General features: G+C 43.8%; 1 protein-coding gene across 4 annotated transcripts in view; it reads left to right on the top strand.

Annotated features, from left to right (window-relative positions):
- CFAP221 (cilia and flagella associated protein 221) overlaps positions 1 to 26,354 on the top strand; it is a 270,181-nt gene that overhangs the window by 178,135 nt on the left and 65,692 nt on the right. For all 4 annotated transcript variants that reach the window (XM_088475534.1, XM_088475533.1, XM_088475535.1 and 1 more), the window contains one exon: positions 21,679 to 21,759. In XM_088475534.1, the coding sequence (XP_088331660.1) occupies positions 21,679 to 21,759 (81 nt within the window). The remainder of the gene's footprint in view (positions 1 to 21,678; positions 21,760 to 26,354) is intronic.

The raw sequence follows: 26,354 nt of genomic DNA, 5'->3' as shown, positions 1-26,354 counted from the left end.
TGTGCTCTGTCTCCATGCACCCTCTCCTGTGCTGTGCTCTGTCTCCCCTGCACCCTCTCCTGTGCTGTGCTCTGTCTCCCCTGCACCCTCTCCTGTGCTGTGCTCTGTCTCCATGCACCCTCTCCTGAGCTGTGCTCTGTCTCCCCTGCACCCTCTACTGTGCTTTGCTTTGTGTCCCCACCACCCTCCCCTGTGCTGTGTTGGGCTCTGACTCCCCTGCACCTTCTCCCCTGCTGTGCTCTGTCTCAGTTGTGCTGTTTGCTATACTGTGATCTGTCTTTGCTGGGGTCTGTCTCTGCTGCACTCTGTCTCTTCTATGTGCTGTTGCTACTGTGCTGTCTCTGTTGTAATATAATGTTTTATATCTAAGTGTGTGCTCTTTATTAGTATGATTGTGCTGTCCATACGCTTCTGTAGGTCAGTAGGTGTAGATGTGATCAGCCAAAGGCTCTATAAGTATGATTGTGCTGTCCATACACTTCTGTAGGTCAGTGGGTGTAGATGTGATCCGCCATAGGCTCTATAAGTATGATTGTGCTGTCCATACACTTCTGTAGGTCAGTGGGTGTAGATGTGATCAGCCATAGGCTCTATAAGTATGATTGCGCTGTCCATTCATTTCTGTAGATCAGTGGGTATAGATGTGATCAGCCATAGGGGGTCATTCAGACCCGTTCGCGAGCAAAGGACTCTCGCAAACGGGTCGATGGTGCACCACTGCGCATGCGCACGACGGAGGGAGCTTCGTCGTGCGCATGCACGAGACCCGGACTGCGACAGCCACGCTGTCGCTCCGGGTCTCTCACCAAAGGGGGCGTGCTGTCGATGGTGACTGACAGCACGCCCCCTTTGGTGGGCGTGCCGGTGGCGTGGTGTCCAGACGGAGGCGTTCCCATGGGAACGCCTACCGTCTGAAGCCGGCCCCACTGACATAACTAGTGATGTCAGTGGGAGTGATTTTGGCTCTGATAGAGCCAAAATCACTCCAGGGCTTGCGGCAGCGAGACCCTACCGCAGGGTCTCCGTCGCAAGCCCGATGGTCGCGATGGTCTTGACCATTGCGACCATCATCATGGACGCTCGCATAAGCTGTGGGTGGTAACCCACAGCTATGCGAGAGTCCATGAGGACGCTCCTAAAACAGGTAAGAGGGCCCTGATTCAGAGCGAGCGCTCTGGTCAGAGCGTTCAGCTCTGAATCAGGCCCATAGTCTCTATAAGTATGATTGTGCTGTCCAAACACTTCTGTAGATCAGTGGGTGTAGATGTGATCAGCCATAGTCTCTATAAGTATGATTGTGCTGTCCATACACTTCTGTAGATCAGTGGGTGTAGATGTGATCAGCCATAGGCTCTATAAGTATTATTGTGATGTCCATACACTTCTGTAGGTCAGTGGGTGTAGATGTGATCAGCCATAGTCTCTATAAGTATGATTGTGCTGTCTATACACTTCTGTAGGTCAGTGGGTGTAGATGTGATCAGCCATAGTCTCTATAAGTATGATTGTGCTGTCCATACACTTCTGTAGATCAGTGGGTGTAGATGTGATCAGCCATAGGCTCTATAAGTATGATTGTGCTGTCTATACACTTCTGTAGGTCAGTGGGTGTAGATGTGATCAGCCATAGTCTCTATAAGTATGATTGTGCTGTGTATACACTTCTGTAGGTCAGTGGGTGTAGATGTGATCAGCCATAGTTTCTATAAGTATGATTGTGCTGTCTATACACTTCTGTAGATCAGTAGGTATAGATGTGATCAGCCATAGGCTCTATAAGTATGATTGTGCTGTCCATACACTTCTGTAGATCAGTGGGTATAGATGTGATCAGCCATAGGCTCTATAAGTATGATTGTGTTGTCCATACACTTCTGTAGGTCAGTGGGTGTAGATGTGATCAGCCATATGCTCTATGAGTATGATTGTGCTGTCCATACACTTCTTTAGGTCAGTGGGTGTAGATGTGATCAGCCATAAGCTCTATAATAGTATGATTGTGCTGTCCATACACTTCTGGTTATCAGTGGGTGTAGATGTGATCAGCCATAGTCTCTATAAGTATGATTGTGATGTCCATACACTTCTGTAGATCAGTGGGTGTAGATGTGATCAGCCATAGGCTCTATAAGTATTATTGTGATGTCCATACACTTCTGTAGATCAGTGGGTGTAGATGTGATAAGTCATAGGCTCTATAAGTATGATTGTGCTGTCCATACACTTCTGTAGGTCAGTGGGTGTAGATGTGATCAGCCATAGGCTCTATAAGTATGATTGTGATGTCCATACACTTCTGTAGGTCAGTGGGTGCAGATGTGATCAGCCATAGTCTCTATAAGTATTATTGTGCTGTCCATACACTTCTGTAGTTCAGTGGGTGTAGATGTGATCAGCCATAGGCTCTATAAGTATGATTGTGCTGTCTATACACTTCTGTAGGTCAGTGGGTGTAGATGTGATCAGCCATAGGCTCTATAAGTATTATTGTGCTGTCCATTCACTTCTGTAGATCAGTGGTGTGTAGATGTGATCAGCCATAGTCTCTATAAGTATGATTGTGCTGTCCATACACTTCTGTAGATCAGTGGGTGTAGATGTGATCAGCCATAGGCTCTATAATAGTATGATTGTGCTATCCATACACTTCTGTAGGTCTGTGGGTGTAGATGTGATCAGCCATAGGCTCTATAAGTATGATTGTGATGTCCATACACTTCTGTAGGTCAGTGGGTGTAGATGTGATCAGCCATAGTCTCTATAAGTATTATTGTGATGTCCATACACTTCTGTAGATCAGTGGGTGCAGACGTGATCAGCCATAGGCTCTATAATAGTATGATTGTGCTATCCATAAACTTCTGTAGGTCAGTGGGTGTAGATGTGATCAGCCATAGGCTCTATAAGTATGATTGTGATGTCCATACACTTCTGTAGGTCAGTGGGTGTAGATGTGATCAGCCATAGTCTCTATAAGTATTATTGTGATGTCCATACCCTTCTGTAGGTCAGTGGGTGTAGATGTGATCAGCCATAGGCTCTATAAGTATGATTGTGCTGTCCATACACTTCTGTAGGTCAGTGGGTGTAGATGTGATCAGCCATAGGCTCTATAAGTATGATTGTGCTGTCCATACACTTCTGTAGGTCAGTGGGTGTAGATGTGATCAGCCATAGTCTCTATAAGTATGATTGTGCTGTATATACACTTCTGTAGGTCAGTGGGTGTAGATGTGATCAGCCATAGGCTCTATAAGTATGATTGTGCTGTCCATACACTTCTGTAGGTCAGTGGGTGTAGATGTGATCAGCCATAGTCTCTATAAGTATGATTGTGCTGTCTATACACTTCTGTAGGTCAGTGGGTGTAGATGTGATCAGCCATAGGCTCTATAAGTATGATTGTGCTGTCCATACACTTCTGTAGGTCAGTGGGTGTAGATGTGCTCAGCCATAGGCTCTATAAGTATGATTGTGCTGGCCATACACTTCTGTAGATCAGCGGGTGTAGATGTGATCAGCCATAGGTTCTATAAGTATGATTGTGCCGTCCATACCCTTCTGTATATCAGTGGGTGTAGATGTGATCAGCCATAGGCTCTATAAGTATTATTGTGATGTCCATACACTTCTGTAGATCAGTGGGTGTAGATGTGATAAGTCATAGGCTCTATAAGTATGATTGTGCTGTCCATACACTTCTGTAGGTCAGTGGGTGTAGATGTGATCAGCCATAGGCTCTATAAGTATTATTGTGATGTCCATACACTTCTGTAGGTCAGTGGGTGTAGATGTGATCAGCCATAGGCTCTATAAGCATGATTGTGCTGTCCGTATACTTCTGTAGGTCAGTGGGTGTAGATGTGATCAGCCATAGGCTCTATAAGTATGATTGTGCTGTCCATACTCTTCTGTAGGTCAGTGGGTGTAGATGTGATCAGACATAAGCTCTGTAAGTATGATTGTGCTGTCCATACAATTCTGTAGGTCAGTGGGTGTAAATGTGATCAGCCATAGTCTCTATAAGTATGATTGTGCTGTCCATACTCTTCTGTAGGTCAGTGGGTTTTGATGTGATCCGACATAAGCTCTATAAGTATGATTGTGTTGTCCATACCCTTCTGTAGGTCAGTGGGTGTAGATGTGATCAGCCATAGGCTCTATAAGTATGATTGTGCTGTCCATACTCTTCTGTAGGTCAGTGGGTGTAAATGTAATCAGCCATAGGCTCTATAATAGTATGATTGTGCTATCCATAAACTTCGGTAGGTCAGTGGGTGTAGATGTAATCAGCCATAGGCTCTATAAGTATGATTGTGATGTCCATACACTTCTGTCGGTCAGTGGGTGTAGATGTGATCAGCCATAGTCTCTATAAGTATTATTGTGATGTCCATACCCTTCTGTAGGTCAGTGGGTGTAGATGTGATCAGCCATAGGCTCTATAAGTATGATTGTGCTGTCCATACACTTCTGTAGGTCAGTGGGTGTAGATGTTATCAGCCATAGGCTCTATAAGTATGATTGTGCTGTCCATACACTTCTGTAGGTCAGTGGGTGTAGATGTGATCAGCCATAGTCTCTATAAGTATGATGGTGCTGTCCATACACTTCTGTAGGTCAGTGGGTGTAGATGTGATCAGCCATAGTCTCTATAAGTATGATTGTGCTGTCCATACACTTCTGTAGATCAGTGGGTGTAGATGTGCTCAGCCATAGGCTCTATAAGTATGATTGTGCTGGCCATACACTTCTGTAGATCAGCGGGTGTAGATGTGATCAGCCATAGGTTCTATAAGTATGATTGTGCTGTCCATACCCTTCTGTAGATCAGTGGGTGTAGATGTGATCAGCCATAGGCTCTATAAGTATTATTGTGATGTCCATACACTTCTCTAGATCAGTGGGTGTAGATGTGATAAGTCATAGGCTCTATAAGTATGATTGTGCTGTCCATACACTTCTGTAGGTCAGTGGGTGTAGATGTGATCAGCCATAGGCTCTATAAGTATGATTGTGCTGTCCATACCCTTCTGTAGGTCAGTGGGTGTAGATGTGATCAGCCATAGGCTCTATAAGTATGACTGTGTTGTCCATACACTTCTGTATATCAGTGGGTGTAGATGTGATCAGCCATAGGCTCTATAAGTATGATTGTGCTGTCCTTACACTTCTGTAGATCAGTGGTGTGTAGATGTGATCAGCCATAGTCTCTATAAGTATGATTGTGCTGTCCGTACACTTCTGTAGATCAGTAGGTGTAGATGTGATCAGCCATAAGCTCTATAAGTATGATTGTGCTGCCCATACCCTTCTGTAGATCAGTGGGTGTAGTTGTGATCAGCCATAGTCTCTATAAGTATGATTGTGTTGTCCATACACTTCTGTAGGTCAGTGGGTGTAGATGTGATCAGCCATAGGCTCTATAAGTATGATTGTGCTGTCCATACACTTCTGTAGATCAGTGGGTGTAGATGTGATCAGCCATAGTCTCTATAACTATGATTGTGCTGTCTATACACTTCTGTAGGTCAGTGGGTGTAGATGTGATCAGCCATAGTCTCTATAAGTATGATTGTGCTGTCCGTACACTTCTGTAGGTCAGTGGCTGTTGATATTATCAGCCATAGTCTCTATAAGTATGATTGTGCTGTCCATACCCTTCTGTAGATCAGTGGGTGTAGATGTGATCAGCCATAGGCTCTATAAGTATTATTGTGATGTCCATACACTTCTGTAGATCAGTGGGTGTAGATGTGATAAGTCATAGGCTCTATAAGTATGATTGTGCTGTCCATACACTTCTGTAGGTCAGTGGGTGTAGATGTGATCAGCCATAGGCTCTATAAGTATGATTGTGCTGTCCATACACTTCTGTAGATCAGTGGGTGTAGATGTGATCAGCCATAGGCTCTATAATAGTATGATTGTGCTATCCATACACTTCTGTAGGTCTGTGGGTGTAGATGTGATCAGCCATAGGCTCTATAAGTATGATTGTGATGTCCATACACTTCTGTAGGTCAGTGGGTGTAGATGTGATCAGCCATAGTCTCTATAAGTATTATTGTGATGTCCATACACTTCTGTAGATCAGTGGGTGTAGATGTGATCAGCCATAGGCTCTATAATAGTATGATTGTGCTATCCATAAACGTCTGTAGGTCAGTGGGTGTAGATGTGATCAGCCATAGGCTCTATAAGTATGATTGTGATGTCCATACACTTCTGTAGGTCAGTGGGTGTAGATGTGATCAGCCATAGTCTCTATAAGTATTATTGTGATGTCCATACCCTTCTGTAGGTCAGTGGGTGTAGATGTGATCAGCCATAGGCTCTATAAGTATGATTGTGCTGTCCATACACTTCTGTAGGTCAGTGGGTGTAGATGTGATCAGCCATAGGCTCTATAAGTATGATTGTGCTGTCCATACACTTCTGTAGGTCAGTGGGTGTAGATGTGATCAGCCATAGTCTCTATAAGTATGATTGTGCTGTCTATACACTTCTGTAGGTCAGTGGGTGTAGATGTGATCAGCCATAGGCTCTATAAGTATGATTGTTCTGTCTATACACTTCTGTAGGTCAGTGGGTGTAGATGTGATCAGCCATAGTCTCTATAAGTATGATTGTGCTGTCTATACACTTCTGTAGGTCAGTGGGTGTAGATGTGATCAGCCATAGGCTCTATAAGTATGATTGTGCTGTCCATACACTTCTGTAGGTCAGTGGGTGTAGATGTGATCAGCCATAGGCTCTATAAGTATTATTGTGATGTCCATACACTTCTGTAGATCAGTGGGTGTAGATGTGATAAGTCATAGGCTCTATAAGTATGATTGTGCTGTCCATACACTTCTGTAGGTCAGTGGGTGTAGATGTGATCAGCCATAGGCTCTATAAGTATGATTGTGCTGTCCATACCCTTCTGTAGGTCAGTGGGTGTAGATGTGATCAGCCATAGGCTCTATAAGTATGACTGTGTTGTCCATACACTTCTGTATATCAGTGGGTGTAGATGTGATCAGCCATAGGCTCTATAAGTATGATTGTGCTGTCCTTACACTTCTGTAGATCAGTGGTGTGTAGATGTGATCAGCCATAGGCTCTATAAGTATGATTGTGCTGTCCGTACACTTCTGTAGATCAGTAGGTGTAGATGTGATCAGCCATAAGCTCTATAAGTATGATTGTGCTGCCTATACCCTTCTGTAGATCAGTGGGTGTAGTTGTGATCAGCCATAGTCTCTATAAGTATGATTGTGTTGTCCATACACTTCTGTAGGTCAGTGGGTGTAGATGTGATCAGCCATAGGCTCTATAAGTATGATTGTGCTGTCCATACACTTCTGTAGATCAGTGGGTGTAGATGTGATCAGCCATAGTCTCTATAACTATGATTGTGCTGTCTATACACTTCTGTAGGTCAGTGGGTGTAGATGTGATCAGCCATAGTCTCTATAAGTATGATTGTGCTCTCCGTACTCTTCTGTAGGTCAGTGGCTGTTGATATTATCAGCCATAGTCTCTATAAGTATGATTGTGCTGTCCATACACTTCTGTACATCAGTGGGTGTAGATGTGATCAGCCATAGGCTCTATAAGTATGATTGTGCTGTCCATACACTTCTGTAGGTCAGTGGGTGTAGATGTGATCAGCCATAGGCTCTATAAGTATGATTGTGCTGTCCATACACTTCTGTAGGTCAGTGGGTGTAGATGCGATCAGCCATAGTCTCTATAAGTATGATTGTGCTGTCTATACACTTCTGTAGGTCAGTGGGTGTAGATGTGATCAGCCATAGGCTCTATAAGTATTATTGTGATGTCCATACCCTTCTGTAGGTCAGTGGGTGTAGATGTGATCAGCCATAGGCTCTATAAGTATGATTGTGCTGTCCATACACTTCTGTAGGTCAGTGGGTGTAGATGTGATCAGCCATAGGCTCTATAAGTATGATTGTGCTGTCCATACACTTCTGTAGGTCAGTGGGTGTAGATGTGATCAGCCATAGTCTCTATAAGTATGATTGTGCTGTCTATACACTTCTGTAGGTCAGTGGGTGTAGATGTGATCAGCCATAGGCTCTATAAGTATGATTGTGCTGTCCATACACTTCTGTAGGTCAGTGGGTGTAGATGTGATCAGCCATAGTCTCTATAAGTATGATTGTGCTGTCTATACACTTCTGTAGGTCAGTAGGTGTAGATGTGATCAGCCATAGGCTCTATAAGTATGATTGTGCTGTCCATACACTTCTGTAGGTCAGTGGGTGTAGATGTGCTCAGCCATAGGCTCTATAAGTATGATTGTGCTGGCCATACACTTCTGTAGATCAGCGGGTGTAGATGTGATCAGCCATAGGTTCTATAAGTATGATTGTGCTGTCCATACCCTTCTGTAGATCAGTGGGTGTAGATGTGATCAGCCATAGGCTCTATAAGTATCATTGTGATGTCCATACACTTCTGTAGATCAGTGGGTGTAGATGTGATAAGTCATAGGCTCTATAAGTATGATTGTGCTGTCCATACACTTCTGTAGGTCAGTGGGTGTAGATGTGATCAGCCATAGGCTCTATAAGTATGATTGTGCTGTCCATACCCTTCTGTAGGTCAGTGGGTGTAGATGTGATCAGCCATAGGCTCTATAAGTATGACTGTGTTGTCCATACACTTCTGTATATCAGTGGGTGTAGATGTGATCAGCCATAGGCTCTATAAGTATGATTGTGCTGTCCTTACACTTCTGTAGATCAGTGGTGTGTAGATGTGATCAGCCATAGGCTCTATAAGTATGATTGTGCTGTCCGTACACTTCTGTAGATCAGTAGGTGTAGATGTGATCAGCCATAAGCTCTATAAGTATGATTGTGCTGCCCATACCCTTCTGTAGATCAGTGGGTGTAGTTGTGATCAGCCATAGTCTCTATAAGTATGATTGTGCTCTCCGTACACTTCTGTAGGTCAGTGGCTGTTGATATTATCAGCCATAGTCTCTATAAGTATGATTGTGCTGTCCATACACTTCTGTACGTCAGTGGGTGTAGATGTGATCAGCCATAGGCTCTATAAGTATGATTGTGCTGTCCATACACTTCTGTAGGTCAGTGGGTGTAGATGTGATCAGCCATAGGCTCTATAAGTATGATTGTGCTGTCCATACACTTCTGTAGGTCAGTGGGTGTAGATGCGATCAGCCATAGTCTCTATAAGTATGATTGTGCTGTCTATACACTTCTGTAGGTCTGTGGGTGTAGATGTGATCAGCCATAGGCTCTATAAGTATGATTGTGCTGTCCATACACTTCTGTAGGTCAGTGGGTGTAGATGTGATCAGCCATAGGCACTATAAGTATGATTGTGCTGTCCATACACTTCTGTAGGTCAGTGAGTGTAGATGTGATCAGCCATAGGCTCTATAAGTATGATTGTGCTGTCCATACACTTCTGTAGGTCAGTGGGTGTAGATGTGATCAGCCATAGTCTCTATAAGTATGATTGTGCTGTCTATACACTTCTGTAGGTCAGTGGGTGTAGATGTGATCAGCCATAGGCACTATAAGTATGATTGTGCTGCCCATACACTTCTGTAGATTAGTGCGTGTAGATGTGATCAGCCGTAAGCTCTATAAGTATGATTGTGCTGTCCATACCCTTCTGTAGGTCAGTGGGTGTAGATGTGATCAGCCATAGTCTCTATAAGTATGATTGTGCTGTCCTTACACTTCTGTAGATCAGTGGGTGTAGATGTGATCAGCCATAGGCTCTATAAGTATGATTGTGCTGTCCATACCCTTCTGTAGATCAGTGGGAGTAGATGTGATCAGCCATAGGCTCTATAAGTATGATTGTGCTCTCCGTACACTTCTGTAGGTCAGTGGGTGTAGTTGTGATCAGCCATAAGCTCTCTAAGTATGATTGTGCTGTCCATACACTTCTGTAGATCAGTGGGAGTAGATGTGCTCAGCCATAGGCTCTATAAGTATGATTGTGCTGTCCATACACTTCTGTAGATCAGTGGGTGTAGATGTGATCAGCCATAGTCTCTATAACTATGATTGTGCTGTCTATACACTTCTGTAGGTCAGTGGGTGTAGATGTGATAAGCCATAGTCTCTATAAGTATGATTGTGCTCTCCGTACACTTCTGTAGGTCAGTGGCTGTTGATATTATCAGCCATAGTCTCTATAAGTATGATTGTGCTGTCCATACACTTCTGTACGTCAGTGGGTGTAGATGTGATCAGCCATAGGCTCTATAAGTATGATTGTGCTGTCCATACACTTCTGTAGGTCAGTGGGTGTAGATGTGATCAGCCATAGGCTCTATAAGTATGATTGTGCTGTCCATACACTTCTGTAGGTCAGTGGGTGTAGATGCGATCAGCCATAGTCTCTATAAGTATGATTGTGCTGTCTATACACTTCTGTAGGTCAGTGGGTGTAGATGTGATCAGCCATAGGCTCTATAAGTATGATTGTGCTGTCCATACACTTCTGTAGGTCAGTGGGTGTAGATGTGATCAGCCATAGGCACTATAAGTATGATTGTGCTGTCCATACACTTCTGTAGGTCAGTGGGTGTAGATGTGATCAGCCATAGGCTCTATAAGTATGATTGTGCTGTCCATACACTTCTGTAGGTCAGTGGGTGTAGATGTGATCAGCCATAGTCTCTATAAGTATGATTGTGCTGTCTATACACTTCTGTAGGTCAGTGGGTGTAGATGTGATCAGCCATAGGCTCTATAAGTATGATTGTGCTGTCCATACACTTCTGTAGGTCAGTGGGTGTAGATGTGATCAGCCATAGTCTCTATAAGTATGATTGTGTTGTCCATACACTTCTGTTGATCAGTGGGTGTAGATGTGATCAGCCATAGGCACTATAAGTATGATTGTGCTGCCCATACACTTCTGTAGATCAGTGCGTGTAGATGTGATCAGCCGTAAGCTCTATAAGTATGATTGTGCTGTCCATACCCTTCTGTAGGTCAGTGGGTGTAGATGTGATCAGCCATAGTCTCTATAAGTATGATTGTGCTGTCCTTACACTTCTGTAGATCAGTGGGTGTAGATGTGATCAGCCATAGGCTCTATAAGTATGATTGTGCTGTCCATACCCTTCTGTAGATCAGTGGGTGTAGATGTGATCAGCCATAGGCTCTATAAGTATTATTGTGATGTCCATACACTTCTGTAGATCAGTGGGTGTAGATGTGATAAGTCATAGGCTCTATAAGTATGATTGTGCTGTCCATACACTTCTGTAGGTCAGTGGGTGTAGATGTGATCAGCCATAGGCTCTATAAGTATGATTGTGCTGTCCATACACTTCTGTAGATCAGTGGGTGTAGATGTGATCAGCCATAGGCTCTATAATAGTATGATTGTGCTATCCATACACTTCTGTAGGTCTGTGGGTGTAGATGTGATCAGCCATAGGCTCTATAAGTATGATTGTGATGTCCATACACTTCTGTAGGTCAGTGGGTGTAGATGTGATCAGCCATAGTCTCTATAAGTATTATTGTGATGTCCATACACTTCTGTAGATCAGTGGGTGTAGATGTGATCAGCCATAGGCTCTATAATAGTATGATTGTGCTATCCATAAACTTCTGTAGGTCAGTGGGTGTAGATGTGATCAGCCATAGGCTCTATAATTATGATTGTGATGTCCATACACTTCTGTAGGTCAGTGGGTGTAGATGTAATCAGCCATAGTCTCTATAAGTATTATTGTGATGTCCATACCCTTCTGTAGGTCAGTGGGTGTAGATGTGATCAGCCATAGGCTCTATAAGTATGATTGTGCTGTCCATACACTTCTGTAGGTCAGTGGGTGTAGATGTGATCAGCCATAGGCTCTATAAGTATGATTGTGCTGTCCATACACTTCTGTAGGTCAGTGGGTGTAGATGTGATCAGCCATAGTCTCTATAAGTATGATTGTGCTGTCTATACACCTCTGTAGGTCAGTGGGTGTAGATGTGATCAGCCATAGGCTCTATAAGTATGATTGTGCTGTCCATACACTTCTGTAGGTCAGTGGGTGTAGATGTGATCAGCCATAGTCTCTATAAGTATGATTGTGCTGTCTATACACTTCTGTAGGTCAGTGGGTGTAGATGTGATCAGCCATAGGCTCTATAAGTATGATTGTGCTGTCCATACACTTCTGTAGGTCAGTGGGTGTAGATGTGCTCAGCCATAGGCTCTATAAGTATGATTGTGCTGGCCATACACTTCTGTAGATCAGCGGGTGTAGATGTGATCAGCCATAGGTTCTATAAGTATGATTGTGCTGTCCATACCCTTCTGTAGATCAGTGGGTGTAGATGTGATCAGCCATAGGCTCTATAAGTATTATTGTGATGTCCATACACTTCTGTAGATCAGTGGGTGTAGATGTGATAAGTCATAGGCTCTATAAGTATGATTGTGCTGTCCATACACTTCTGTAGGTCAGTGGGTGTAGATGTGATCAGCCATAGGCTCTATAAGTATGATTGTGCTGTCCATACCCTTCTGTAGGTCAGTGGGTGTAGATGTGATCAGCCATAGGCTCTATAAGTATGACTGTGTTGTCCATACACTTCTGTATATCAGTGGGTGTAGATGTGATCAGCCATAGGCTCTATAACTATGATTGTGCTGTCTATACACTTCTGTAGGTCAGTGGGTGTAGATGTGATCAGCCATAGTCTCTATAAGTATGATTGTGCTCTCCGTACACTTCTGTAGGTCAGTGGCTGTTGATATTATCAGCCATAGTCTCTATAAGTATGATTGTGCTGTCCATACACTTCTGTACATCAGTGGGTGTAGATGTGATCAGCCATAGGCTCTATAAGTATGATTGTGCTGTCCATACACTTCTGTAGGTCAGTGGGTGTAGATGTGATCAGCCATAGGCTCTATAAGTATGATTGTGCTGTCCATACACTTCTGTAGGTCAGTGGGTGTAGATGTGCTCAGCCATAGGCTCTATAAGTATGATTGTGCTGGCCATACACTTCTGTAGATCAGCGGGTGTAGATGTGATCAGCCATAGGTTCTATAAGTATGATTGTGCTGTCCATACCCTTCTGTAGATCAGTGGGTGTAGATGTGATCAGCCATAGGCTCTATAAGTATTATTGTGATGTCCATACACTTCTGTAGATCAGTGGGTGTAGATGTGATAAGTCATAGGCTCTATAAGTATGATTGTGCTGTCCATACACTTCTGTAGGTCAGTGGGTGTAGATGTGATCAGCCATAGGCTCTATAAGTATGATTGTGCTGTCCATACCCTTCTGTAGGTCAGTGGGTGTAGATGTGATCAGCCATAGGCTCTATAAGTATGACTGTGTTGTCCATACACTTCTGTATATCAGTGGGTGTAGATGTGATCAGCCATAGGCTCTATAACTATGATTGTGCTGTCTATACACTTCTGTAGGTCAGTGGGTGTAGATGTGATCAGCCATAGTCTCTATAAGTATGATTGTGCTCTCCGTACACTTCTGTAGGTCAGTGGCTGTTGATATTATCAGCCATAGTCTCTATAAGTATGATTGTGCTGTCCATACACTTCTGTACATCAGTGGGTGTAGATGTGATCAGCCATAGGCTCTATAAGTATGATTGTGCTGTCCATACACTTCTGTAGGTCAGTGGGTGTAGATGTGATCAGCCATAGGCTCTATAAGTATGATTGTGCTGTCCATACACTTCTGTAGGTCAGTGGGTGTAGATGTGATCAGCCATAGGCTCTATAAGTATGATTGTGCTGTCCATACACTTCTGTAGGTCAGTGGGTGTAGATGCGATCAGCCATAGTCTCTATAAGTATGATTGTGCTGTCTATACACTTCTGTAGGTCAGTGGGTGTAGATGTGATCAGCCATAGGCTCTATAAGTATTATTGTGATGTCCATACCCTTCTGTAGGTCAGTGGGTGTAGATGTGATCAGCCATAGGCTCTATAAGTATGATTGTGCTGTCCATACACTTCTGTAGGTCAGTGGGTGTAGATGTGATCAGCCATAGGCTCTATAAGTATGATTGTGCTGTCCATACACTTCTGTAGGTCAGTGGGTGTAGATGTGATCAGCCATAGTCTCTATAAGTATGATTGTGCTGTCTATACACTTCTGTAGGTCAGTGGGTGTAGATGTGATCAGCCATAGGCTCTATAAGTATGATTGTGCTGTCCATTCACTTCTGTAGGTCAGTGGGTGTAGATGTGATCAGCCATAGTCTCTATAAGTATGATTGTGCTGTCTATACACTTCTGTAGGTCAGTGGGTGTAGATGTGATCAGCCATAGGCTCTATAAGTATGATTGTGCTGTCCATACACTTCTGTAGGTCAGTGGGTGTAGATGTGCTCAGCCATAGGCTCTATAAGTATGATTGTGCTGGCCATACACTTCTGTAGATCAGCGGGTGTAGATGTGATCAGCCATAGGTTCTATAAGTATGATTGTGCTGTCCATACCCTTCTGTAGATCAGTGGGTGTAGATGTGATCAGCCATAGGCTCTATAAGTATTATTGTGATGTCCATACACTTCTGTAGATCAGTGGGTGTAGATGTGATAAGTCATAGGCTCTATAAGTATGATTGTGCTGTCCATACACTTCTGTAGGTCAGTGGGTGTAGATGTGATCAGCCATAGGCTCTATAAGTATGATTGTGCTGTCCATACCCTTCTGTAGGTCAGTGGGTGTAGATGTGATCAGCCATAGGCTCTATAAGTATGACTGTGTTGTCCATACACTTCTGTATATCAGTGGGTGTAGATGTGATCAGCCATAGGCTCTATAAGTATGATTGTGCTCTCCGTACACTTCTGTAGGTCAGTGGGTGTAGTTGTGATCAGCCATAAGCTCTCTAAGTATGATTGTGCTGTCCATACACTTCTGTAGATCAGTGGGAGTAGATGTGCTCAGCCATAGGCTCTATAAGTATGATTGTGCTGTCCATACACTTCTGTAGATCAGTGGGTGTAGATGTGATCAGCCATAGTCTCTATAACTATGATTGTGCTGTCTATACACTTCTGTAGGTCAGTGGGTGTAGATGTGATCAGCCATAGTCTCTATAAGTATGATTGTGCTCTCCGTACACTTCTGTAGGTCAGTGGCTGTTGATATTATCAGCCATAGTCTCTATAAGTATGATTGTGCTGTCCATACACTTCTGTACGTCAGTGGGTGTAGATGTGATCAGCCATAGGCTCTATAAGTATGATTGTGCTGTCCATACACTTCTGTAGGTCAGTGGGTGTAGATGTGATCAGCCATAGGCTCTATAAGTATGATTGTGCTGTCCATACACTTCTGTAGGTCAGTGGGTGTAGATGCGATCAGCCATAGTCTCTATAAGTATGATTGTGCTGTCTATACACTTCTGTAGGTCAGGGGGTGTAGATGTGATCAGCCATAGGCTCTATAAGTATGATTGTGCTGTCCATACACTTCTGTAGGTCAGTGGGTGTAGATGTGATCAGCCATAGGCACTATAAGTATGATTGTGCTGTCCATACACTTCTGTAGGTCAGTGGGTGTAGATGTGATCAGCCATAGGCTCTATAAGTATGATTGTGCTGTCCATACACTTCTGTAGGTCAGTGGGTGTAGATGTGATCAGCCATAGGCTCTATAAGTATGATTGTGTTGTCCATACACTTCTGTTGATCAGTGGGTGTAGATGTGATCAGCCATAGGCACTATAAGTATGATTGTGCTGCCCATACACTTCTGTAGATCAGTGCGTGTAGATGTGATCAGCCGTAAGCTCTATAAGTATGATTGTGCTGTCCATACCCTTCTGTAGGTCAGTGGGTGTAGATGTGATCAGCCATAGTCTCTATAAGTATGATTGTGCTGTCCTTACACTTCTGTAGATCAGTGGGTGTAGATGTGATCAGCCATAGGCTCTATAAGTATGATTGTGCTGTCCATACCCTTCTGTAGATCAGTGGGTGTAGATGTGATCAGCCATAGGCTCTATAAGTATTATTGTGATGTCCATACACTTCTGTAGATCAGTGGGTGTAGATGTGATAAGTCATAGGCTCTATAAGTATGATTGTGCTGTCCATACACTTCTGTAGGTCAGTGGGTGTAGATGTGATCAGCCATAGGCTCTATAAGTATGATTGTGCTGTCCATACACTTCTGTAGATCAGTGGGTGTAGATGTGATCAGCCATAGGCTCTATAATAGTATGATTGTGCTATCCATACACTTCTGTAGGTCTGTGGGTGTAGATGTGATCAGCCATAGGCTCTATAAGTATGATTGTGATGTCCATACACTTCTGTAGGTCAGTGGGTGTAGATGTGATCATCCATAGTCTCTATAAGTATTATTGTGATGTCCATACACTTCTGTAGATCAGTGGGTGTAGATGTGATCAGCCATAGGCTCTATAATAGTATGATTGTGCTATCCATAAACTTCTGTAGGTCAGTGGGTGTAGATGTGATCAGCCATAGGCTCTATAATTATGATTGTGATGTCCATACACTTCTGTAGGTCAGTGGGTGTAGATGTGATCAGCCATAGTCTCTATAAGTATTATTGTGATGTCCATACCCTTCTGTAGGTCAGTGGGTGTAGATGTGATCAGCCATAGGCTCTATAAGTATGATTGTGCTGTCCATACACTTCTGTAGGTCAGTGGGTGTAGATGTGATCAGCCATAGGCTCTATAAGTATGATTGTGCTGTCCATACACTTCTGTAGGTCAGTGGGTGTAGATGTGATCAGCCATAGTCTCTATAAGTATGATTGTGCTGTCTATACACTTCTGTAGGTCAGTGGGTGTAGATGTGATCAGCCATAGGCTCTATAAGTATGATTGTGCTGTCCATACACTTCTGTAGGTCAGTGGGTGTAGATGTGATCAGCCATAGTCTCTATAAGTATGATTGTGCTGTCTATACACTTCTGTAGGTCAGTGGGTGTAGATGTAATCAGCCATAGGCTCTATAAGTATGATTGTGCTGTCCATACACTTCTGTAGGTCAGTGGGTGTAGATGTGCTCAGCCATAGGCTCTATAAGTATGATTGTGCTGGCCATACACTTCTGTCGATCAGCGGGTGTAGATGTGATCAGCCATAGGTTCTATAAGTATGATTGTGCTGTCCATACCCTTCTGTAGATCAGTGGGTGTAGATGTGATCAGCCATAGGCTCTATAAGTATTATTGTGATGTCCATACACTTCTGTAGATCAGTGGGTGTAGATGTGATAAGTCATAGGCTCTATAAGTATGATTGTGCTGTCCATACACTTCTGTAGGTCAGTGGGTGTAGATGTGATCAGCCATAGGCTCTATAAGTATGATTGTGCTGTCCATACCCTTCTGTAGGTCAGTGGGTGTAGATGTGATCAGCCATAGGCTCTATAAGTATGACTGTGTTGTCCATACACTTCTGTATATCAGTGGGTGTAGATGTGATCAGCCATAGGCTCTATAAGTATGATTGTGCTGTCCTTACACTTCTGTAGATCAGTGGTGTGTAGATGTGATCAGCCATAGGCTCTATAAGTATGATTGTGCTGTCCATACACTTCTGTAGATCAGTGGGTGTAGATGTGATCAGCCATAGTCTCTATAACTATGATTGTGCTGTCTATACACTTCTGTAGGTCAGTGGGTGTAGATGTGATCAGCCATAGTCTCTATAAGTATGATTGTGCTCTCCGTACACTTCTGTAGGTCAGTGGCTGTTGATATTATCAGCCATAGTCTCTATAAGTATGATTGTGCTGTCCATACACTTCTGTACATCAGTGGGTGTAGATGTGATCAGCCATAGGCTCTATAAGTATGATTGTGCTGTCCATACACTTCTGTAGGTCAGTGGGTGTAGATGTGATCAGCCATAGGCTCTATAAGTATGATTGTGCTGTCCATACACTTCTGTAGGTCAGTGGGTGTAGATGCGATCAGCCATAGTCTCTATAAGTATGATTGTGCTGTCTATACACTTCTGTAGGTCAGTGGGTGTAGATGTGATCAGCCATAGGCTCTATAAGTATTATTGTGATGTCCATACCCTTCTGTAGGTCAGTGGGTGTAGATGTGATCAGCCATAGGCTCTATAAGTATGATTGTGCTGTCCATACACTTCTGTAGGTCAGTGGGTGTAGATGTGATCAGCCATAGGCTCTATAAGTATGATTGTGCTGTCCATACACTTCTGTAGGTCAGTGGGTGTAGATGTGATCAGCCATAGTCTCTATAAGTATGATTGTGCTGTCTATACACTTCTGTAGGTCAGTGGGTGTAGATGTGATCAGCCATAGGCTCTATAAGTATGATTGTGCTGTCCATTCACTTCTGTAGGTCAGTGGGTGTAGATGTGATCAGCCATAGTCTCTATAAGTATGATTGTGCTGTCTATACACTTCTGTAGGTCAGTGGGTGTAGATGTGATCAGCCATAGGCTCTATAAGTATGATTGTGCTGTCCATACACTTCTGTAGGTCAGTGGGTGTAGATGTGCTCAGCCATAGGCTCTATAAGTATGATTGTGCTGGCCATACACTTCTGTAGATCAGCGGGTGTAGATGTGATCAGCCATAGGTTCTATAAGTATGATTGTGCTGTCCATACCCTTCTGTAGATCAGTGGGTTTAGATGTGATCAGCCATAGGCTCTATAAGTATTATTGTGATGTCCATACACTTCTGTAGATCAGTGGGTGTAGATGTGATAAGTCATAGGCTCTATAAGTATGATTGTGCTGTCCATACACTTCTGTAGGTCAGTGGGTGTAGATGTGATCAGCCATAGGCTCTATAAGTATGATTGTGCTGTCCATACCCTTCTGTAGGTCAGTGGGTGTAGATGTGATCAGCCATAGGCTCTATAAGTATGACTGTGTTGTCCATACACTTCTGTATATCAGTGGGTGTAGATGTGATCAGCCATAGGCTCTATAAGTATGATTGTGCTGTCCTTACACTTCTGTAGATCAGTGGTGTGTAGATGTGATCAGCCATAGTCTCTATAAGTATGATTGTGTTGTCCATACACTTCTGTTGATCAGTGGGTGTAGATGTGATCAGCCATAGGCACTATAAGTATGATTGTGCTGCCCATACACTTCTGTAGATCAGTGCGTGTAGATGTGATCAGCCGTAAGCTCTATAAGTATGATTGTGCTGTCCATACCCTTCTGTAGATCAGTGCGTGTAGATGTGATCAGCCGTAAGCTCTATAAGTATGATTGTGCTGTCCATACCCTTCTGTAGATCAGTGGGTGTAGATGTGATCAGCCATAGGCTCTATAAGTATGATTGTGCTGTCCATACCCTTCTGTAGATCAGTGGGAGTAGATGTGATCAGCCATAGGCTCTATAATTATGATTGTGCTCTCCGTACACTTCTGTAGGTCAGTGGGTGTAGTTGTGATCAGCCATAAGCTCTCTAAGTAAGATTGTGCTGTCCATACACTTCTGTAGATCAGTGGGAGTAGATGTGCTCAGCCATAGGCTCTATAAGTATGATTGTGCTGTCCATACTCTTCTGTAGGTCAGTGGGTGTAGATGTGATCAGCCATAGGCTCTATAAGTATGATTGTGCTGTCCATACACTTCTGTAGATCAGTGGGTGTAGATGTGATCAGCCATAGGCTCTATAAGTATGATTGTGCTGTCCATACCCTTCTGTAGATCAGTGGGAGTAGATGTGATCAGCCATAGGCTCTATAAGTATGATTGTGCTGTCTATACACTTCTGTAGATCAGTGGGTGTAGATGTGATCAGCCATAGTCTCTATAACTATGATTGTGCTGTCTGTACACTTCTGTAGGTCAGTGGGTGTAGATGTGATCAGCCATAGTCTCTATAAGTATGATTGTGCTCTCCGTACACTTCTGTAGGTCAGTGGCTGTTGATATTATCAGCCATAGTCTCTATAAGTATGATTGTGCTGTCCATACACTTCTGTACGTCAGTGGGTGTAGATGTGATCAGCCATAGGCTCTATAAGTATGATTGTGCTGTCCATACACTTCTGTAGGTCAGTGGGTGTAGATGTGATCAGCCATAGGCTCTATAAGTATGATTGTGCTGTCCATACACTTCTGTAGGTCAGTGGGTGTAGATGCGATCAGCCATAGTCTCTATAAGTATGATTGTGCTGTCTATACACTTCTGTAGGTCAGTGGGTGTAGATGTGATCAGCCATAGGCTCTATAAGTATGATTGTGCTGTCCATACACTTCTGTAGGTCAGTGGGTGTAGATGTGATCAGCCATAGGCACTATAAGTATAATTGTGCTGTCCATACACTTCTGTAGGTCAGTGGGTGTAGATGTGATCAGCCATAGGCTCTATAAGTATGATTGTGCTGTCCATACACTTCTGTAGGTCAGTGGGTGTAGATGTGATCAGCCATAGTCTCTATAAGTATGATTGTGCTGTCTATACACTTCTGTAGGTCAGTGGGTGTAGATGTGATCAGCCATAGGCTCTATAAGTATGATTGTGCTGTCCATACACTTCTGTAGGTCAGTGGGTGTAGATGTGATCAGCCATAGTCTCTATAAGTATGATTGTGTTGTCCATACACTTCTGTAGATCAGTGGGTGTAGATGTGATCAGCCATAGGCACTATAAGTATGATTGTGCTGCCCATACACTTCTGTAGATCAGTGCGTGTAGATGTGATCAGCCGTAAGCTCTATAAGTATGATTGTGCTGTCCATACCCTTCTGTAGGTAAGTGGGTGTAGATGTGATCAGCCATAGTCTCTATAAGTATGATTGTGCTGTCCTTACACTTCTGTAGATCAGTGGGTGTAGATGTGATCAGCCATAGGCTCTATAAGTATGATTGTGCTGTCCATACCCTTCTGTAGATCAGTGGGAGTAGATGTGATCAGCCATAGGCTCTATAAGTATGATTGTGCTCTCCGTACACTTCTGTAGGTCAGTGGGTGTAGTTGTGATCAGCCATAAGCTCTCTAAGTATGATTGTGCTGTCCATACACTTCTGTAGATCAGTGGGAGTAGATGTGCTCAGCCATAGGCTCTATAAGTATGATTGTGCTGTCCATACACTTCTGTAGATCAGTGGTGTGTAGATGTGATCAGCCATAGTCTCTATAAGTATGATTGTGCTGTCCATACACTTCTGTAGATCAGTGGGAGTAGATGTGCTCAGCCATAGGCTCTATAAGTATGATTGTGCTGTCCATACACTTCTGTAGATCAGTGGGTGTAGATGTGCTCAGCCATAGGCTCTATAAGTATGATTGTGCTGTCTATACACTTCTGTAGGTCAGTGGGTGTAGATGTGCTCAGCCATATTCTCTATAAGTATGATTGTGCTGTTCATACACTTCTGTAGGTCAGTGGGTGTAGATGTGATCAGCCATAGGCTCTATAAGTATGATTGTGCTGTCCATACACTTCTGTAGATCAGTGGGTGTAGATGTGATAAGTCATAGTCTCTATAAGTATGATTGTGCTGTCCATACACTTCGGTAGGTCAGTGGGTGTAGATGTGATCAGCCATAGGCTCTATAAGTATGATTGTGCTGTCCATACTCTTCTGTAGGTCAGTGGGTGTTGATATTATCAGCCATAGTCTAATCTCCTCACCCCAGAGTTAAAGCAGAAATAAATGTCTTTACTTTGTGTTTTATCTTCTGTACTCAGGTTCCAGGAGATGTCGGTTCTGTTCCTCCCAAACCTGCAGCCGTTCTGCTCAAACAGAGATTTCTATTCTATGATTTAAAGGTGATTGTGCAAACCCTGTGATCCCTTATTTGTGTACACACTACAGATACTCTGCACTGTACACAGTCTACAACTCACTGACCTGTACACACAGCACTGTACATAATCTACCTCTCACTGCACAGACTTATATATACAGCACTGTACCCAATCTTCCATTCACTGACCTGTACACACAGCACTGTACATAACCTACCTCACAGTGGCCCTGATTCAGACCCGCTCGCTGCTGGAGGCAGCTCGCAGGGCTGAAGGGCGTTGTTTTTTTGGTCCGGCCTTCTGGCCACTCATTAAGCTGTGGGTGACCACCCACAGCTTTTGCGAGCGGCCTGGTGATGGTTGCGACCATCGGGCTTGCGACGAGACCCTTGTGGTAGGGTCTCGTCTGCCGTAAGCCCCAGTGGGCTTCCGGCTCTAATAGAGCCGGAAGCTCACCACTGACATCACTCGTGATGTCAGTGGGGCCGCCCCCAAACGGAAGGCATTCTTTCGGGAATGCCTCTGTTTGGCCAGCCACCCCCCCCCCGAGCCGCCTACCAAATGGGGTGAGCTGTCACTCAACATCGACAGCCGCCCCCTTTGGATGCGATCGCCTGAGCGAGCGATTTCTCGCTCGCTTCGGGGCCCCCGCACGCCGCGCGTGCGCTCTGCCCGTCCATCGACCCGCTTGCGAGCGCTAAGCGCTCGCGAGTGGGTCTGAATCAGGCCCAATGCATTGACTTATATACACAGTGCTGTACTCAGTCTACCATGCTCTGACCTTAACACACAGCATTGTACATAATCTACCACTCACAGACCTGTATACACAGCACTGTACATAGTTTACCTCTCACTACACAGACTTGTATACACACAGCAATGTAGGCAATCTACCAGTCACTGACCTGTACACTCAGCACTGTACACTGTCTACAGCTCACAGACCTATATACACAGTACTGTACATAATCTCAAACTCTCATATGACAGCGCTGGTTACATAGGTTTTCTTGATGCACAATAATAAAATTATATTACGTTTATTAAAAATTAATAATACAATTTTTTTAATATACTATTAAAAAACAATAAAAATCGCTATAATGCCACTGAATAGTTAAAAGGTGAAATAGCAGAAGCAGTCCAAGCGTTTATGGTATTCACTAAAGCAGAAATTACATCTGTTAGTAGGAAGATTAAATGTCACAGTCCTGGCAGCAATAGCTTTTGTTAGTATGATAAATCAGCGTGATTAGTCTTAATCCAGTAAGATGTATCTTTTATTATTCGGATAAGTTCCACATTTTATATGGTTTCCAAATAATTAATAGGCCAGGAAATACTCTCTCGCCTCATTCCAGCCTTATCTGCCGGTAGATGTGCTTTTATAGGTGTTCTCCCAGCTGCTGGTCAGGTCCAAGATCTCACAGATCTCTGTGCTGTTTGCCCCACGCACAGAGTAATGCCACCGGCTGAAGCAATATCCCATATATAGGGCGTTGGTACCGGCTGGAGTGATGTACTCAATAAGCTCAAGGCCTTAACGCGTTTCCCCGCCTATGAACGTTGTCAGCGGCTTCCACAGAAGGTGTAATATGTAGGGATTTTTATACCGGTTTGAGGCTGGATTAAGCTCAGGACTCATAGAATCTACAGCACATGCCGGTATATAAATCCTAAAGCCGGGATACATATTACACCTTCTGAGGAAGCCGCTGACAGAGGCGGAGAAACGCGTTAAGGATTTAAGCTTATTCACTACATCAGTATAGGCGGAGAAACGCGTTAAGGATTTAAGCTTATTCACTACATCAGTCCAGCCGGTACCACCACCCTATATATGAGATATTGCTTCGGCCGGTGGGTCCCCAGGTCCCCAGACCCTACGCTCCTGTGAGAGCTGCAAATTTGGACCTGAACAGCAGCTGGGAGGATACAGGACCTCATTCAGAGTCGCTCGCTAGCGCTGTGCACTCGCAAGCGGCCCGATGGTTTGCATACGCGCATGAACATGCTTCGTTCTGCGCGTGCGCAAACTACTCTGTGCGATCGCAGGCCGCTCGCTCGCCCAGCAAAGGCAGCCCAGTGAAATGAGTGACAGGAGAGGCCATTTGTGGGTGGTAACAGGGGCAGGACACTAATAACGGGGGAGTGGAGGTGCGAACGCAGGCATGCCCGAGTGTTTCAACGCCGTTTTTAAGGCGTGCATAATTAACACGCAGCGTCATAGTACATGTCACATGCCTGTTTTTTACACTGAAGTCCTCGCAGTGCTTGCGGTAGGGTAAGGCAACCACAAGCGCTACGATCGCTTCCAATTGTCCTCGATGTACCAATGTTTTAATACACTTCCTGGAGATGCCGTGTGCTGTGGGCGGCTCTGCCTGTGCGATTGGGCGTACACTGGCTGCTCGCTAAGACATTGTGGGCGTGCTTATGCCTTGGCGAGCGATCGCTTCACGTGGCGTCACTTTGACAAATTTGCATACGCTGGGGGCGAGCGATCGCATCTAGCGAGAAACTCTGAATGAGGTCCACAGACTTTCTGGAGGAAACACCTATAAAGGCACATTTACCTGCAGATAAGGTTAGAATGAGGTGAGAGATTATTTCCAGGCCAGGAAAAACACTTAGTAGGTAAATATGACGCTTCCAATATCTATTCATTATTTGGAAACCATATAAAATGTGGAACTTATGTGAAATAATAAAAGATACGTCTTACTGGATTAAGACTAATCACGCTGATTTATCATACTAACAAAAGCTATTGCTGCCAGGACTGTGACATTTAATCTTCCTACTAACAGGTGTATTTCTGCTTTAGTGAATACCATAAAAGCTGCTTCTGCTAATTTTACTATTTAACTCTTCAATGGCGATTTTTATTGTTTTTTAATATTGTATTATTCATTTTTAATAAACGTACCAGCCTGGGATATTTATGCAACATTATATATTATGCTTTCAATTTTTCCTTGTTAATATAATTTTATTATTGTGCATTAAAAACTTATTTCACCAGCGCTGTCATTTGAGAGTTTGTGTTTTTTATTTTAAGGGCTGAGTATTCCCTTATTGACAGCGGAAGGTGAATTAGGGAATCACACATATTGGGCATCGGGAACCAGGTCTCTCTTTTTTGGTTCTATACATAATCTACCTCTCACTGCACTGACTTACATACACAGCACTGTACACAATCTACCACTCACTGACCTATATACACAGCACTGTACACAATCTACCACTCACTGACCTATATACACAGCACTGTACACAATCTACCACTCACTGACCTATATACACAGCACTGTACACAATCTACCACTCAATGACCTGTACACTCAGCACTGTACACCGTCTACAGTTCACTGACCTATATACACAGCACTATACATAATCTACCTCTCACTGCACTGACTTACATACACAGCACTGTACACAATCTACCACTCACTGACCTATATACACAGCACTGTACACAATCTACCACTCAATGACCTGTACACTCAGCACTGTACACCGTCTACAGTTCACTGACCTATATACACAGCACTATACATAATCTACCTCTCACTGCACTGACTTACATACACAGCACTGTACACAATCTACCACTCACTGGCCTGTACACTCAGCACTGTACACCGTCTACAGTTCACTGACCTATATACACGCACTATACATTATCTACCTCTCACTGCACTGACTTATATGCACAGCACTGTACATTATATATCTCTCACTGCACTGACCTGTACACTCAGCACTGTACACCTTCTACAGCTCACTGACCTATATACACAGCACTATACATTATCTACCTCTCACTGCACTGACTTATATACACAGCACTGTACACAATCTACCACTCACTGACCTGTACACTCAGCACTGTACACAATCTACCATTCACTGACCTGTACACACAGCACTGTACACCGTCTACAACATACTGACCTATATACACGGCACTATACGTAATCTACCTCTCACTGCACAGACTTATATACACAGCACTGTATACACTCTACCACTCACTGACCTGTACACTCAGCACTGTACACCGTCTACAGCTCACTGACCTATATACACAGCACTGTACATTATCTACCTCTCACTGCCCAGACTTGTATACACAGCACTGTACATAATCTACCAGTCACTGACCTGTACACTCAGCACTGTACACACTCTACAGCTCACTGACCTATATACACGGCACTATACGTAATCTACCTCTCACTGCACTGACTTATATACACAGCACTGTACACACTCTACCACTCACTGACCTGTACACTCAGCACTGTACACCATCTATAACATACTGACCTATATACACAGCGCTATACGTAATCTACCTCTCACTGCCCAGACTTGTATACACAGCACTGTACACAATCTACCAGTCACTGACCTGTACACTCAGCACTGTACACTGTCTACAGCTCACTGACCTATATACACAGCACTATACGTAGTCTACCTCTCACTGCCTTGTATACACAGCACTATACACAATTTACCACTCACTGACCTGTACACTCAGCACTGTACACAGGGCCTGATTCAGCAGTGTATGCAAGTGCAACTGCAATCGGTAACGG

Source organism: Taudactylus pleione, unplaced genomic scaffold (genome assembly GCF_031769625.1).
Source record: "Taudactylus pleione unplaced genomic scaffold, aTauple2 ptg000173l, whole genome shotgun sequence".
In the NCBI taxonomy this organism is placed as follows: domain Eukaryota; kingdom Metazoa; phylum Chordata; class Amphibia; order Anura; family Myobatrachidae; genus Taudactylus; species Taudactylus pleione.
Note: the sequence above shows the minus strand (reverse complement) of the source record. Positions and strands in the feature narration are given on the sequence as shown.